Source organism: Stegostoma tigrinum, chromosome 33, assembly GCF_030684315.1.
Source record: "Stegostoma tigrinum isolate sSteTig4 chromosome 33, sSteTig4.hap1, whole genome shotgun sequence".
Lineage (NCBI taxonomy): Eukaryota > Metazoa > Chordata > Chondrichthyes > Orectolobiformes > Stegostomatidae > Stegostoma > Stegostoma tigrinum.
The window spans coordinates 14,647,042-14,664,676 of NC_081386.1; the positions used below are offsets into that span (position 1 = coordinate 14,647,042).

General features: G+C 41.1%; 1 protein-coding gene across 7 annotated transcripts in view; it reads left to right on the forward strand.

Moving 5' to 3' along the window:
- Window positions 1-17,635, forward strand: part of LOC125467255 (protein unc-13 homolog C-like) — a 562,058-nt gene that overhangs the window by 372,696 nt on the left and 171,727 nt on the right. For all 7 annotated transcript variants that reach the window (XM_059639173.1, XM_059639171.1, XM_059639172.1 and 4 more), the window contains 2 exons: window positions 9,262-9,377; window positions 11,425-11,588. In XM_059639173.1, coding sequence (XP_059495156.1) covers window positions 9,262-9,377; window positions 11,425-11,588 — 280 coding nt within the window. The remainder of the gene's footprint in view (window positions 1-9,261; window positions 9,378-11,424; window positions 11,589-17,635) is intronic.

Sequence of the window (17,635 nt, forward strand, 5' to 3'; positions counted from 1 at the left end):
TGTGGATCTACTTAAAACAAATGGTCTGCATTGGTTTAATAAAGCAGCTCACCCCCACCTTCTCAAGGCCAACTATGCATGGGCAATAAATGTTACCCATGTTCACTGAATGAATACTAAAAATAAAAAAATTAAAAGCACTATATTCTCGGTAATATATTAAATCATCAACTTAGAACAAAGTTGGCTCACAGTTAATTATTTTTTGTCCACTGTTCTTCGTGAAAATTTAAACACTGAATGTGGGTGTGTTCAACTTTACATACCATTAACAGCTTGGGGAAACTCGAGTGGATTGTAAAATTAATGAATCAAAACAATAATTCACTGCATAAGGCATTCAGTTTGACTTCAATGGTACTTAATTTACAATTTATTTAAACCTATTTAATGCAAATATTCCTTAACAAATTAATCCAAACTATTCACAATCCTTCACTCTATTCAGTTTGATTGTTTTATGTTCATATTATTGCATGGGTCACCATTGAAAGTTGAAGGTGACACAGATTAAACTTTAGGGGCACATGCTTGTCAGTTTGAGCTAGATGGTTGCTTTTCCAATGTTTATCTTGTTGAAATGGTCTCTTTTTAACTTTTCTGCTTGCAATCAGGTTACAATGTAAATGCACAGCCAACAACTGTACCATCACATGCATCTGTAATATTTAAAATTCTATACTTCCAACTTAGCAAAGGTTTGTTTACTGCCTACCTACTGCATTTATTCCTTCTCTTGACATCAAACCTAGTTATACATGGGGTAACAATCCTGGCTCTGTCCGTATATGGTCCTACATCTTCTTTAAGCTCTCAAGCCTTTATATTCTACTCTTCGGATTTATATCTGCAGTTGTACAAGATACGTTATTCTGTGTGTAATTTAATGTTCCTGTTACATTACCGGATATCTTTCAACTCTCAGAGGAGGAATGCAATTTAATATTTCTCTATCTAACTTAGATGGAGTTAGCAAAAGGCTATAATCTAATTTTGTTTATTCCCTTGGCTAAGAATATTTTCTGAACTCCTCCCACAGATTAGAGTCTTGCAGTTCAGACATATGTGCTATGTTAAAATTTTCAAGTTATTTTAGTTGTACTGTCAGAATTTTATAACATCTACATAAAAGTTTTTTAGCATTTTTGTGACTATAGGCTGTAAATTAATTTCCTAGCCGTTCACCTTCAGTGAATTTGTCATTACTCCACAATAAAAAGCAATTGTAACTTTATTATGGTGGCAATCTCCAACTGTATGCACATCTGCTGGAATGAAATAGAACTTAACAAGTTTTCTTAAGCTGCCCATCCAGAACTGGAGTAGACCAAATTGGAGCAATTAGTAAATCTTTTCAATTTCCTTGGCATCGGAAATAGAACTCTTTAGTGCATCAAATCTGGGCTAAGGCAAGATTGCAGATGAACTGGAGGTTTTTTGTCATACACCAGTGCTTTTGCGCTTTTGCATGCATCAGTATATCCATGTTTTATGCAAAAAGTGTTTTGAGAACCCAGATGACATCATATAATTTGACAGATCTATGCAATATCTGAAGTAGGATGTAAGGTCAAGCAATAAAAAATTTGAAAGTAAGTCACAACATACCTTAATAAAAATGAGAAAATTCATTTAGGCTATCACAGTTCACCTACCCAGACTGACCTGAAATTCCATCCTGTACCTGTATCCAACTGACTCTTAATTATTTCTAAATTTCTGCATCGACCGCTCTGTTCATCCTGTTCATCGATCATTTTCGCATTTGGAAAAACTTACTGAGGTCTGCATTTTTTTATGTCAACTACAAGCATCGAAGTCAGAATGTAATTACAGTAATTTTCACATTTTCATACAAACCTGCAAGCTGCATTACAGCAGTTAAAAATTGTTGATACCTGTTAATCCAAATTGTAGATGCTCCCAACTTTCCTTGAGCAAATGTTGTGGAATAAATATCTGAAAAACCCCCAGCTGAACAATTACAGCATATCTGTATTAATGTAGGAGCAAATTACTGCAGATGCTGGAATCTGTGTTGAAGACAGCAAATGCTGGAGATCTCAGCGGGTCAGACAGCATCCGTGGAGAGGGCAAGCTAACGTTTTGAGTGCAGATGATTCTTCATCAGAGCGCTGATGAACTTTGATGAAGAGGCATCTAGATTCAAAAAGTTAGCTTGCTGTCCCTCCATGGATGCTGTCTGACCCGCTGTGATCTCCAGCATTTGCTGTCTTCAGCATATCTGTATTAATGTTTATTTACCTGAAATTAACAAAGAAATGGCATTACGAGAAATATTTCACCCATTCAGCAGTGAAGATATTCCAGTGCTTGATTTACAGGTCAAGGCAAAGAGATGCCATAAGACAGCCTCACTGTGTGGCTTACCAACCAGGTTCCTGATAGCATCCATTGGGTCATCCGATACTCACTGGCATCTTTCAGATGGATGAACCTAAAGATGAGTAGTCAGGCACTGGGAACTGTAGAGAGGATGAGGTGGTTGGGGCACAAACTGAGAGCTAATTTTTAAAGGTGTAATTCACATAAACGACACAATGGGAGGTGGTGGTTGTATTGTGGTAATATGCGTGGACCAGCAATTTGGGAGCAGCATTCTGTCTCATTGTTTTCTCTGCTGTGCAGACGCCAAGATCCGTGACAGTAATAATGCCTTCCAAAAGCAGAAGCCATTGCATTGGCACACCACCTGGCACATGCAGAACCTCCGAGTGGCTTTGAGGCAATGTTGTTCAGAGCTCCAGCCCAGTGCTCTGGAGACATGGGTTCGGATCTGGCCATGAGAGCTAGTGGAATGTGAATTCAAGTTATAGGAGTCAGTGCAGAAAGAGGCCGTTTGGCCCATTGAATCCTGCATTAACCGTCTGAAGAGCATCCCACCCAGACCCAATCCCCTATCCTATCCCCATAACCTCACTTTTACCATGGCTGATTCACCTGGTTTGCACATCCCTAGACACTGGGGGGCAATTTACCATGGCCAATCCACATAACGTGCACATCTTTGGACTGTGGGAGCACCCAGTGAAAACCCATGCAGACACGGGGAGAATGTGCCAACTCCACACAGACAGTTACCCAAGGACGGAATCAAACCTGGGCCTAATCTTAGTGAAAGGTAACCATGAGACTATCATTGTTGCAAAGACACACCTGGTGCATGAATACCTTTTGGGCAAAGAAATCTGCCATTCTTGCATGGCCTGTCCTATATGTGTTTGCAGGCCCGTAGCCTTGTAGTTGATTCATAACTGCCTTCCTAAGTAGTGTAGCAAGATGCTCAGTTCATGGGTAATAAATGGTGGCAATGTTCACCAGTAACACTCTCAACCCATGATAGAATAAAGAAAGGAAAGGAGTACCCCTGCGTCTACCTTACCAGCTGCACGCCTATTCATAGAACATAGAACATTACGGCACAGTACAGCCCTTCGGCCCTCGGTGTTGCACCGACCTGTGAAACCAATTTGAAGCCCATCTAACCTACACTATTCCATTATCATCCATAGAAGCAGTTTGGCTCCCTAATTGCTCCAAGAAGCAATCTGTAATACGTTCAATAAACTTTCCCTTGAGACTACCCTTGCCAATTTGATTAATCAGTCTAAGAAATAACAAAGATTATATTAATCATGTCAAAAGAACATAGACTGTTGTACAGTCATAAAGAAGCTAGTACCACAGTATTGTAATGGAAAGTAAAAGGAAGGCAGAATTGCTTAACAAGGTTCATAATAAAAAAAATTCAAATTTTGAAAGTTACTAAGACTTCTTATTTTTAAAATTGCTTAGAGGACTTAAGTTTTGAAGGATTGTGTAAAAAGGAATTTATTTCAAATTTGATCGATGTACCTGGAGTGTTATTTTTATAAAGGGATAATTGAAATTTTACTGTAGACATTGGAGACTGTTTGTTTTTAGTAAGGTTTTCTGAAAAAATACATGACTGATCAGAGGATTAGATAGGGTGGACAATGAGAGTCTTTCTGAGGATGATGACTTCAGCTTGTACAAGGGGGTATAGCTACAAATTGAGGGGTGATAGATTTAAGACAGATGTCAGAGGCAGGTTCTTTACTCAGAGTGGTAAGGGCGTGGAACACCCTGCCTGCCAGTGTAGTTAACTCTGCCACATTAGGGGCATTTAAACAGTCCTTGGATAAACAGATGGATAATGATGGGATAGTGTAGGGGGAGGGGCTTAGATTAGTTCACAGGTCGGCGCAACATCGAGGGCTGAAGGGCTTGTTCTATGTTCTATGTTTATCCAATGACCATTTAAATGCCCTTAAAGTTGGCGAGTCTACCACTGTTACAGGCAGGGCATTCCACGCCCTTACTACTCTCTGAGTAAAGAACCTACCTCTGACATCTGTCCTATATCTATCACCGCTCAATTTAAAGCTACATTCCTCGTGCTCGCCATCACCATCCGAGGAAAAAGGTTCTCACCGTCCGTCCTATCTAATCCTCTGATCATCTTGTATGTCTCAATTAAGTCACCTCATAACCTTCTTCTCTCTCTTTCAAAAACAGCCTCAAGTCCCTCAGCCTTTCCTCATAAGACCTTCCCTCTATACTGGGCAACATCCTGGTAAATCTCCTCTGCACCCTTTCCAATGCTTCCACATCCTTCCTATAATGCGGCGACCAGAACTGTACGCAGTACTCCAAGTGCGGCCGCACCAGAGTTTTGTACAGCTGCAACATGACCTCATGGCTCCAAAACTCAACCCCTCTACCAATAAAACCTAACTCACCGTAAGCCTTCCTAACCACCCTGTCAACCTGGGTGACAACTTTCAGGGATCTGTGCACATGGACACCGAGATCTCTGTGCTCATCCACACTACCAAGAATCTTACCACTAGCCCAGCACTCTGTATTCCTGTTACTCCTTCCAAAGTGAATCACCTCTCACTTTTCTGCATTAAACTCCATTTGCCACCCCTCAGCCCAGCTCTGCAGCTTATCTATGTCCCTCTGTAACCTGCAACATTCTTCCGCACTATCCACAACTCCACCAACTTTGGTGTCATCCTCAAATTTACTAACCCATCCTTCTACGCCCTCATCCAGGTCATTTAGAAAAATGACAAACAGCAGTGGCCCCAACACCGACCCTTGTGGTACACCACTAGTAACTGAACTCCAGGATGAACATTTCCCATCAACCACCATGCTCTGCCTTCTTACAGCAAGCCAATTTCTGATCCAAACCGCTAAATCACCCTCAATCCCATGCCTCTGTATTTCCTGCAACAGTCTACAGTGGGCCATATTCAGTCAGGCACATTGCCACAAGGAGCAGACTGAATCAGAGCTCTCTGTAAGAGGCAGCTCAGGTTGGGGCGTTTAGTTAGAATTGCTTTATGACAGGACCGTCTGGAGGAGTTAATTTAAGAAAGTAAATCTGCTTTAACCCGTCACCCCAGGTTAATCGGTCACTAACTTATCTTCTGCAATTTGTACTGGCTGCACAGGTATACCAGACAATGATCTTTTCTTATCTGTTGTCACACGATAGGTCTCTACTCTTTCTGAAAATTTAAAATTCAATTCCATTCTGCTCTGAACAAAGCTATACCATTCTACTGTCACTGACATAATTACCTTAACAAAGCTTTTTATATTTTCTTTCATTAATTGCCTTTCAGTCCTTTTTTACAATAGGTTTAAAATATAAAGCAGCACTTACCATATCTTTGCTATTGACTTACATTTGCTTTATATAACAATCAAACCCTAGAGGAAATTATAATTGCATGCACTGTATATATTTGAATCACACTGGTGCACACCAATATTGGCTTTATCCAAGAGTTGATCCTGCTTGCCATCTTGAACATCATTAGCAGCTGCCACTTTAGATACAAGGCTAATATTCAGTTGCTGGTTGAGATGTGAAGCAATTGTTGCCCACATTTATGCAAATTTATGATAAACTGGATGGCCACTCATTATTTAAAAATAATTACGATTTCCCTATGAGAAGTGCTAACTATATTTGTATAAAGTTCTACAATCAGTCAACAGTTGCAAACAAATTGCATGTTGCAACTGTTCAGTTATACTGAGAGGCAATTCATCTTTGCTGTTCCTGAGATTGATCTTTCTGTTGTTTGATAAAACTTGTGATTTTACCCAGCAAATGACAATTTGAACACAGTAATCATTAGTGGTGTTTTTATGGACGGACATTACACGTAGAACTCTTAGCAGTAATGGTACATGTGAAAAGGATTGGAATGAGGTGGGTGCTGGGCTGGTATTTTAACCTTCTCTTCTCTGATGGGACCTGGGTATCGCTGGCTAAGTCAATGTTTAACATCCATCCCCATTTGCTGTTGAGAGTGGTGGTGAGCTACTGGTGCAGTTCGCATGCAGTTCAAGAAAGCAGCTCGTCACCACCAAAGGCAACTATGGACAGACAATAAGCAGCCAATGACACCCATTTCCTGCATCCCACTAGTGAACAAAAAGAAGGCATTTGGATTCAAATGAAACACCATTTTCTCAGATAAATGATTCTTCCAGCTGTAAGGATCTCATGCAAAATGAGTTTAGCCGAGAGCCACTAAGCTTTGGGTTACAATGTAATGTTTCCCAATTTGGTAGTAAACCGATCATTTCAGACAGCATAGAAACACCAATGTGTAGGGACTGGATGAGCATAGCAGGCCAAGCAGCATCAGAGGAACAGGAAAGCTGACATTTTGGGCCTGGACCCTCCTTCAGATAGAAGAAAGCGTCTATTTCTGAAGAAGGGTCTAGGCCCGAAACGTCAGCTTTCCCAGCCCAGAACAGCAACGGCATTTGTGAGACTTTTGTGTCTCATTCCTACACTTAATAAATTATTAATTATGTATGTTTACTTGTTTTTATTTCTTTCACCTTTTCATTTTTTTTGTCTTTACTGTCAATCCAATCTCCCTTTCCCTCGATATTTTTGCTGCAATTGGACCTGACTGTGATTCATACTACTTTGTTTCTCAGTTGCTCAAGTTAATTTTGAGTATATGCAAATGAGAATCATAAAATAATTCTTAGCTTGATGCTGGTTGGCCTGCTGTGTTCATCCAGCTCTACACTAAGTTATCTCAGATTCTCCAGCATCTGCAGTTCCTACTACCTCTGATTTCAGATAGCATGTCTGCTTTAGGAAGTGGGATAAGTGATACTGTGTTTACTTATGCACAGAGCTGACATAAGAATGAAATTAATTATTATAAACCATGCTATTAATTAGGACCGCTTTCCATGCATCATCCACTTTTGCTATCAGATGTTTGTACAGACATCAACAACAACTTCAATCAGTACAGGAAAACATCCCAAGGTGCTTTGCACTGTAGCCACACAAGGGGATTGGCTAGGTCAAAGAGGTAGGTTTTAAGGTGTATCTTACAGGTAGATAAACAATTAGCAAAGAAGAGAAATTAATGGAAAGAATTCCAGGACTCAGGTCCTAACAAGCTGAAGGCGAGGCTGCCAATGTGGAGTGGTTAATATCAAAGAGCATACAAGGTCAGCAGTATAGGGCCTTACAGATCTTGTATGATTGAAACTGTTAAAGATATTGAGGAAGTGAGGCCAGGGAGGGATGACAATACAAAGGTGAGAATTTAAAAGCATGGAATAGCCGGATCAGAACCCCAGTATTGATTAGTGAGGATTCAGGAAATGAGGGGATGGGATTTGCTGTGCGTTCAGACATGGGCAACAGCTTATGGAGCGTAGATAATGGAAAGCCGGCTTTGAGAGAGGCACAAGTTTGCAAAGTATTTCACTGTTCCATTGTGAATCTCTAAACATTTGGTCAATGTCACTGGTTGGTAAAAGGTAGAATTTCTCCTGGTGTTCCAGGCACTAGGTCCCTAAAGAAGCTGGAATTTGATATTTTAGTGTCAGATATTTGGGCAGTGCTTCTTGAAATGAGAACACAGAGGGGAATAGTGAGTGAGAAGCAAAACTGGCTGCAGGACTTGAGAGAAAACAAGAAACAGATATTTACCCAGAATAGCCTCTGAAGTATAGAAGTGGGAATTCATCAAAAGTTGACAGGAAGCATTGGCTCTAACTTGGATCCAGCATGGAGGACTGTAGCCTTTGGATCAGCGCGAAGGCTGCTCAGCAAATTAAAATCCAGATTTGGGGGAGGAATTGCAAGAATATTCAGAGTTTGAAGACATGTGCTTGGGCCAATTAAATAACAATTAACAAATACAAAATTAGAATCAGAACAAATGAGGTGTAACATCATTAAAAGAAAAAAAAGACTTTGCAATTAATTGGAAAACATCTATAAAATGCAAGGAGAAAATAATTTAGTATTTGTAATGGCAGTCTATGGCTCAGAAATTAATGATAAGAAAAAAATGGCTGCAAGTTAAAAGTTAGTTGGCTGCATTTCATTAAGTATTGGGTCAGAATGTGTTACAGTAGGGCTCTTCAGTTCAAAGAAGAAATTGGCCAGAAAGTTATTGATAACATGAGCATTTGATGGTGAGGAAACAGGACATATGGGATCTGAGTGAACAGGGCAAGCAATCGTGTCTCTCTTCAGTCAATGAGACTGCAGGATTGAGAAATAACCATGGAAAGAACTAGGAAGGAAGATGGATTAAAAAGAGTGAATTCACGGTCAAATCAAATGCAAGAGAAAATGGTGCGTTTGTTTGCACATTAATTACCATGTTAAATGATGACATAAGTTAAGGCCAGTATTTCACAGTTTAAGAACCCTTCTAATAATGACATTTATGTCCCTTTAATGCCATTTCATTTATTTAGCCCAGAACAGCAACAGATTTTGTGAGACTTCTGTGTCTCATTCCTGCACTTAATAAATTATTAATTATGTATGTTTACTTATTTTTACTTCTTTCACCTTTTCATTTATTTCTGTCTTTACTGTCAATCCCATCTCCCTTTCCCTCTATTTTTGCTGCAACTGGATCTGACTGTGATTCATGCTACTTTGTTTCTCAGTTGCTAAAGTTAATTTTGAGTATATGCAAATGAGAATCATAAAATAATTCTTAGCTTGAAACACCAAATTGCAATATGAGTGTCTGTTATTATCTGGATGAAAGCTAGGGATGAACAGTCTTTAGGGACTTCGCTAATGTATCACGTTCATGCTATTTATAAATCATTAACGTCTAAATGAGCACCAAGATATTTTGATGCAGTGTGGAATATCTCAGAATTATGGGCTGCATTTCTTCTTCTCAGAGAAGCGAACTGACAAATCAGCAGTTTCTGGTGCCATTAGAATGAAAATTAGTGTTGAAATTAAAGGCGAGGAGAAAGTGGCCCCATATCATGTGCAGTACACGTGTCTACATGAGGTGAGGCAACATCATACAACTGTTGTATTTTATGTTTCATAACTTTTGAAATGGGTGATAATTTTACAATTAGGCTGCAGTGTTTTTTTTCCACTTTGATTGAACTATATCAGCGGTACCCACTTTGTTTATTTATTTTTTTTAAAAACTCAATTGTTCAGAAGTTTTTCATCTAGAGCTATTATTTTTCTGTCTTGTTGGCTTTATTTAAGCAAGAACAGATAGAACAATCCAGCATAAGAACAGGCCCTTTAGCCCATCATGTCAGCACCAACTATTATGCCATTCTAAATAATCTGCGTGCACATGGTCTATGTCCTTCTATTCTCTGCCTGTCCATATGTCTGTCTAAATGCTTCTGAAATGTTACTATTGTATCTGCTTCTACTGTCTCCCTGGCTGCAAGTTCCAGCAGGTTCCACACTCTGTCTACAAAAAAAAATTGGCCCGCACATCTCCTTCAGACTTCTCCCTCTCACCTTAAACCAATGGCCCCTCATACTTGACATTCCCAGCCCAGAAAAAGAGACTTTGACTATCTACCTTATCCATCCCTCTCATAATTTGATATACTTCTGTCTGACCACCCCTCAGCCTCTGACCCTTTAGACGAAACAGTTCGAGTGTGTCCAACCTCTCCGTACGGCTAATACACTCCAATATAGGCAACACCTGGTAAACCTCCTTTGCACCTTCTCCAAATACTCCACATCCTTCCTATAAAGTGGTGACTAAAACTGCACTCCAAACATGGCTAACTAAAGTTTTATACAACTGCAATATGACTTGTCAACTTTTATACTCTCTGCCTTCCCCAATGAAGGCAAGCGTACTGTATGGTTCCTTTACTACCTTATCTACTTGTATTACCATTTTCAAGGAGCTATGGACTTGCACCCCAACATCTCTCTCTATAGCAATGCCCTGAAGGACCCTGCCATTCACTGTGTACTTTCTTCTTGCATTTTACCCCACAAAATGCATCACCTCACACTTGCCCAAATTAAATGCAATTTGCAGTTTCTCTGCCCAACTTTCCAGGAGATCGATGTCTTGTTGTATCCTTTGACAACTTGCTTCAGATTCAACAATTTTTGTATGGCTAGCAAATTTACTAATCAGCCCACCTGCGTTTGCATCTAAACTGTTTATGTAATTTACAAGCAACAGATGCCCAGCACAGATTCTTATGGAACACCACTGGTCATAGACCTGCAATCAGAAAAATACAGCCCTCCGCAACTACCCTTTGTCTTCTGTAACCAAACCAATTTCTATCCAAATTACCAACTTACCCTGGATCCCATGTGAACTAAAGTTCTGGACCAACCCACCATGAGGGAGCTTGTCAGATGCTTTAATAAAGGGTAGGAGGTTTAGAAGGTTGAGGAGAAACATTTTCATCCAGAGGGTGGTGGGAATCTGGAACTCACTGCCTGAAAGGGTAGTCAAGGCAAAAAAAAGCCGTAACTTTTAAGAAATATTTAGGTGCGCACTTGCGTTGCTCAGGCACACAAGGCAATGGGCCAAGTGCTAGAAAATGGGATTAGAATAGTCAGGGGCTTATTTTGACCAGCACAGACATGATGGGCCAAAAGGCCTTTTCCTCTGATGTAGATTTCTATGACTCTTAAAGCTGGTGAATGGCCTTGTATACTAATCTAATTATTACATAGCATTTTATTATTCATTAAAACAACTTCTGCTAACATATCACAGCAACACATTGTCTTTGGTGGTGGTGTATCAGTAAATACAGCAATTGTTATTCACCCTGATTGCCGTCAGTGGAATTAAATATCTGATGCTGTATACAAGTGATAAACACCTGAGACAAATCACCACCCTCAGTCTGTCTTTCTTATAAATGATTTGTTCAGTTTTATTTTTCAAAAACAAGTTGAAATGTTGGTAACGCATGTTGAAATGAAATTTGTGCTTGGGCAATGTGAATAGATTAGTTCTGTGGGTCTCTGGTATTGAATATAATTATGTAGAGGGCTGGAAATGCAATGCACAGGTTTAATATCACACTTGTTCTCTCCAGAGCCTTTTCACTTATATAACTGAAACAAAATATAATGGTATTGTGAAAATCCCACAAGTGAAAGGTGATGAAGCATGGAAGGTGTACTTTGAAGACTTTGGTCAAGAGATTGTGGATGAATTTGCAATGCGCTATGGAGTTGAGTCAATTTACCAGGCCATGACGTAAGTAACTCACTGGCAATCATTCTTTGTTTTCGGCTATCCTTGACCCAGAGTGTTTTGATTTTGATTCCTAAAGAATCAGAGAACATGAATTCATATCGTGCCATGCAGTTTGAGAATTTGAGTTCAATCTTAAAGAGCCTAGAAATATGATAATGGTATGAATTGATATGTCCATGAAGTTAGAAGGTTGTCATGTAAAGCCAACAGGTTATAGCCTCATAACAGCACAGAAGCAGGCCCTTCGGCCCAACTTGTCCATGTCCAGGTTGCCTTTTTAAACTGAACTTGTCCCATTTTCCAGCATTTGGCTCATATCCCTCTAAGTGTTTCCAATCCATGTGCCTGTCCAACTGTCTTTTAAACGTTCTACTTGTACCCGCCCCTGCCATTTTCTCTGGCAGCTCGTCATGAACAGGAAGTGACCCTTGCCAACTTCGCCCCAGTCTAGCATCTGACCCCAGACCCACAATAACATGGTTAGATCAGAAGTTTCTTCTGTAATGGCAGAGTAGCCCTTCACTAACAGCAAAGCACTACTACAAAGAAGGCAGTAGACCCTGTAACAACTATTTGGGAGAACTAGGCAAGGGCAATAAATGTTGACAGCTGGAGAATAGTTTAATTTTAATCCATATTATCATAGAATCCCTACAGTGTGGAAGCAGGCCATTCATCCCATCAAGTCTACACTGATCCTCTAAGAGCATCCCACCCAGGAACCAACCCCTCCCCCCCCCCCCATCACCGCCACTACCCTATATTTCCCATGGCCAATCCACCCAACCTGAACATCTTTGGAGGCTGGGAGAAAACAGGAATACCTGGAGGAAACCGACACAGACAGTGAGGAAATATTCAAACTCCAGAAGGACAGTTGCCTGAGGCTGGAATTGAACCTAAGTCCCTGGCGCTAGTGTAGGATGTAGGAGTGAAGTAGTAGTGCCAACCACGGTGCCACCTGGGGATGTGATAATGACACATTTCTTTGATTGTTCAAACACAAGTTAATAGATTCCTTGAAATAATTTGCACATAAAAGCGAAGAGATTTTAAATTTGATATAATTTTATAACCTGTGAAAACTTGGCGTACCACTTGTTTCTTTAAAAAAATCTATTCTAACATTCTTAAGAAGTCAAAAAGATGTGTTTGTTGCAGGCAAATACACCAGCTGTCACTTTGCTTGGTATTGCTACATCAATGAAATCTATTTGAATTATTTTTAGCCCATCACTAAAGAGACTTTTAAAAAAAAGACTTTCTAACTTTCTATTTCCTAATCAAATATCTTTTTTTAAAGACACACTATATGTACCTTAATGAGCCCTATAGGAAAAGTCATAACTAATTAGGATGCAAAGCTTTAGGCATAATTATTCTTTTTTTTCTTCCACGTTTTCCTTGTATTAGGAAAATTTAATGAACACAATTTTGTTGATTTTTGCATTTTGTTCTCAGCTTTCTTGTTTTCTGTTTTTAAGTGGGCGTATTTTTTACTCCCTTTCTATTAAATAGCTCATGAATACACAATGCTACGAGCTAGATTTACTAAAGACAAAATTTCAAGATAAATCCAAGCTGGCTCTTGTGGTCTATGGACTAGCTCTGGCCCTTCCCTCCATTGAGGCCTTCATTACTGTCTCAGTCACACTCTTTCCTACCACCAACACCCAATCTCAAGTAGAGTTGCTGGCTCACCAAGATTGTCGTGCAATCTCCAGGAATTACAGTTTGGTCTCCTGAACACTAATTCAAGCAAAGTTAAGGAGACAAATAAAAATGAGACTGAAAACAATGTCAGATCCTTTCAGTCTCGAGCACTTTCTTTGATTGGTTGGAAAAATATTACAGATGAGGAGAAAAGGCTTTTGACTGGAATCAATATTTGGAAGTGGAACTTGTGATAAAATCTCCAAGAGTATGTCTAATCAGAGCTGGCAACCTTATTCCTAATGCTAAACATTTGATTCCTTTCCATGGTTTGAAAGTATTTTGCAGGAGGCAAGAAGCATGGGTCTGTTTTGTTTGGGTCAGAAAATACTGTCCGAGGAAATCTGATTCCAGCCACATATTCACATGGGTGAGCCCTTAATGGGCATGGTGATGAATTCAGTGAAAGATCATTGATTTGAAGGGCCAATCAAAACCCTCAGAGAATCTTGCTCTGCAAGATGAGGGAAGGCACCTCAAACAAAAGGGACCTGCTCAAGTCACTTCTTGGAAACCAAAAAAAAGTCACCAAGTTGCAGGACCTGTTAACAGAGTAGTCTATGGCAATATGCCCCACCCAGGCTATCCTGGAGGTCTTGAACACTTCCTAGGAATTCTGAGCACCCACTCCCCAAGCCAGTCTAGTATCTACAAGTCAGGAGATTGATGGGATACTCTCCACTTCCCAGCATGCCTGAAGCTCCAACAACATTCAAGAAGTTCAAGTGACCATTCAGGACTAAGCAGCCTGCTTGATTGACACCCCGTCCAGCAGCTTCAGCATTAATTCCCTCCATCATTGACTGATCGGGTCAGCACGGTGGCACAGCGCTTAGCACTGCTGCCTCACAGCGCCAAGAACCCAGATTCAATTCCAGCCTTGGGCGACTGTCTGTGCGGAGATTGCACATTCTCCCTGTGTCTGTGTGGGTTTCCTCCGGGTGCTCCGGTTTCCTCCCACAGTCCAAAGATGTGCAGGCTAGGTGAATTGGCCGTGCTAAATTGCCTGTAGTGTTCAAGGATGTGTAGATTAGGTGGGTTGTAGGGGGATGGACCTGGGTGAGATGCTCTGAAGTTCAGTGTGGACTTGTTGGGTCGAAGGGCTTGTTTTCACACTGCAGGGATGCTACAATTCTATGATCAGTAGCAGCATTGTGTACCAAGTAGAGGATGCACTGCAATGTCGCATCAAGGCCCCTGGAATAGGACCTTGCAAGCCTGCAACCTTTATTACCGAGAGGGACAAGTGCAGGAGTTACATGGGCACCGTAAATCTATGACTCTAAGTCACAGAACATCTTGAGTTGAAAATATATTGCCATTCCTTCATTGCCACTGGATCAAAATCCTCCTTAATAGCACTAGGGGTGATGCTATACCACAAGGTCTGCAGTATCTTTTTTTTCTTTCACTAATGGAATGTGGGCATTGCTGGCTGGGCCAGCATTTATTGCCAGTCTCAAGTTGCCCCTTGAGAAGGTGGTGATGAGCTGCTTGTTAAAGCACTGCAGTCCACATGCTGTGGGTTGATCCACAACACTCTTAGATAGGGAATTCCATGATGTTGAATCTGTAACAATGGAGGAACGACAATGTATTTTCCAAGTCAGGATGGTGAATGGCTTGGACGAGAACTTGCATGGGGTGGTATTTCCATGTATCTGCTGACCTTGGCCTTCTAGATGGAAGTGGTCATGGATTTGGAAGGTGCTGGGGGATTTCTGCAGAACATCTTGTAGATAGTACACATGGCTGCTACTGACCATTAGTGGTAGAGGAAATAGATGCTTGTCAATGTGATACCCATCAAGCAGGCTGCTTTGCCCTGAATGGTACATAGAACATAGAACAATACAGCTCTGGAACGGACCTTCAGCCTACAATGTTGTGCTGAATGTGATGCCAAATTAAACTAGTCCCTCCTGCCTGCCCTTGGTACAATCTTGCATATTTGTCTGATTATCTACAACTCCTGATCGTATCTATCTCCACCAACACCCCTGGCAGCACATTTCATACTCTTACCACTCTCTGTGTCTAAAAAGACTTGGCCTTCACATCTGATTTGAATTTTCCCTTTCTCATCTTAGGATACTACCCTCTAGTTTTGTATATTTCAAATCTGGGAAAAAGATTCTGACTGTCAACCCAATCAATGCATCTTATAATTTTATAGATTTCTATGAGGTCTCCCTTCAGCCTCTGCCACTCCAGAGAGAACAACCCGTGTTCTTCCAGTCTCTCCCTGTAGCTCATACCTTCTAATCCAGGCAGCGTCCTGGTAAGTCCCTTCTGTACCTAAACCCTCCACATCTTTCCTGTAATGGAGCAACCAGAACTGAATGCTCACCCATCTCAATTCTCATATGGTGTCAAGCTTCTTGAGTGTTGCTGGAGCTACACTGATCCAGACAAGTGGGGAATATCCCATCACACTCCTGACTTGTGCCTTGTGGAGGGAGTCAGGAGGTGAGTTACCTGCTGCAATATTCCTAACTTCTAGCCCTACTCTTGTAGCCATTATGTTTATGCAGCGAGTCCTCTTGAGTTTCTGGTTAATGGTAACCCCAGCGATGCTGCGTGTGAGGGATTGTCTGATGATGGTTACACCATTAAACGACAGGAACGATGGTTAGATTGTTTCTTATTGGAGGTCATTGCTTGGTGTTCATGTCGCGCAATTGGTACTTGCCATTTGTCAGCCCAAGCCAGGATATTGCCTCAGTATCTGAGGAGTCATGAATGGTGCTGAACATTGTACAAACACTGGTTAACATCCCCACTTCTGACCTTATAATGGAGAGAAGCAGCTGAGGATGGGAGGGCTTAGGATACTACCCTCGGGAACTCCTGGTGAGATAGAATAGAATAGCGATTTATTGTCATGTGTTTTTTACAAAAACAAATAGTGAAACATTTTATAAGTCGCCATACCACAGTGCCTAAATCAATAACACAATTCACGAAGAAGAAGAAAAATAAAGTAAAAGTTCATCACAGTTCAATTAACGGCTCCTGAGATTTGGGTACGCTGGAAAACCCAGGCCGAGACCATCTTGCTACGCTGAGTCGAGACCTCCATGCTGGGAGTAGACCTCCACAATGGAACCAGAATACTGCTCAAGGCCGACATTGGCCATCCTGGACAAGCCTGCCACACCGGGAGCCTGCTCCACCAGGCACCAGGCCTTTACCACCATTCCGGGCCATTGGAAGCCTCTGCATTGCTGGGCCAGGGTTGGGAGAAATCATTAAAAGATGATAACGTGCTGTGATTAATAGAAACGTTTAAAACAAAAAGGCAGAAGAAGTAAAAAAAGTATAGTGGATGGCGTAGAGGAGCCCTGGGCTCCTGGGCTAAGAAACCCTACATGTTGTGCTGCTATTCTGCTGTCATCTTGTAAGAAAAGAGATGTCCTAGAGCTGAGATGACTGACCTCGAACAACCACAATCATCTTCCTATGTGACAGGTCTGACTCCAAGCAGCAGAAGGTTTACTGCCTGTTACCTGTTGGTTGTTGTTTAACTGAACCTGCCTTCCTCTCGGGCCCTAAAGGATCGCCTCCCTCCTTAACAACCAGCATCAGGTACAGCATTCTCCAACCATCAGAAGTGCTCCCAGTATCATAAGGCCCCTTACGCCTTTGTTCCTGCCGTCAGGAAACGACATAACATCAGCTTCTCATCTCTCCCGGAGATCCTCCCGAGTTGTGCATATCTGTCTGCCCTCATAAGGAAAGCACATAAAGGGCCTCAACTTCAATACAAAGGACCATGTTGTCAGAAGTGTTGCAATCTGCCTTGATGGTGTTCCAATTTTCCCTATGCCTTGGGTGGGCTAGCTTGGTGGGCTGGAAGGCTGGTTTGCAGTACAGAATGATGCTGACTGAGCAGGTTCTATTCCTGCACCGGTTGAGGATACCACGAAGGGCTCTCCTTATCAACCGCTCTCCGTGTCAGTAACACGCTGGTTAAACCACCAGCAGCCATCTCACTTTATTGAAAGAGCAACCCTATGGTCCTCTGGGATGATGGCATCTTTACTTCAGATTTAAACTGAGGTGACTTGTGGGAAAGTAGAGCTGACACTTTGCCTGGATGTTTGGGTACATGAGATATCTAAAAGCAGGATTTATTTATTTCAAAATAAGACTGATGATAAAAAGAAAAATAATTGTTAAGTGAGCTTGAAATAAATTTGCTGAAAATTTGCATGGAATTTCTTTTGAAGCTGAATCGCACAGGGTCAGACATTCAATGGTGGAAGCTTCATCTCGTAATCTTCTACCAATTCAGTCAGTTTATTACTAATATTTTTAAAAATAATAAAGAA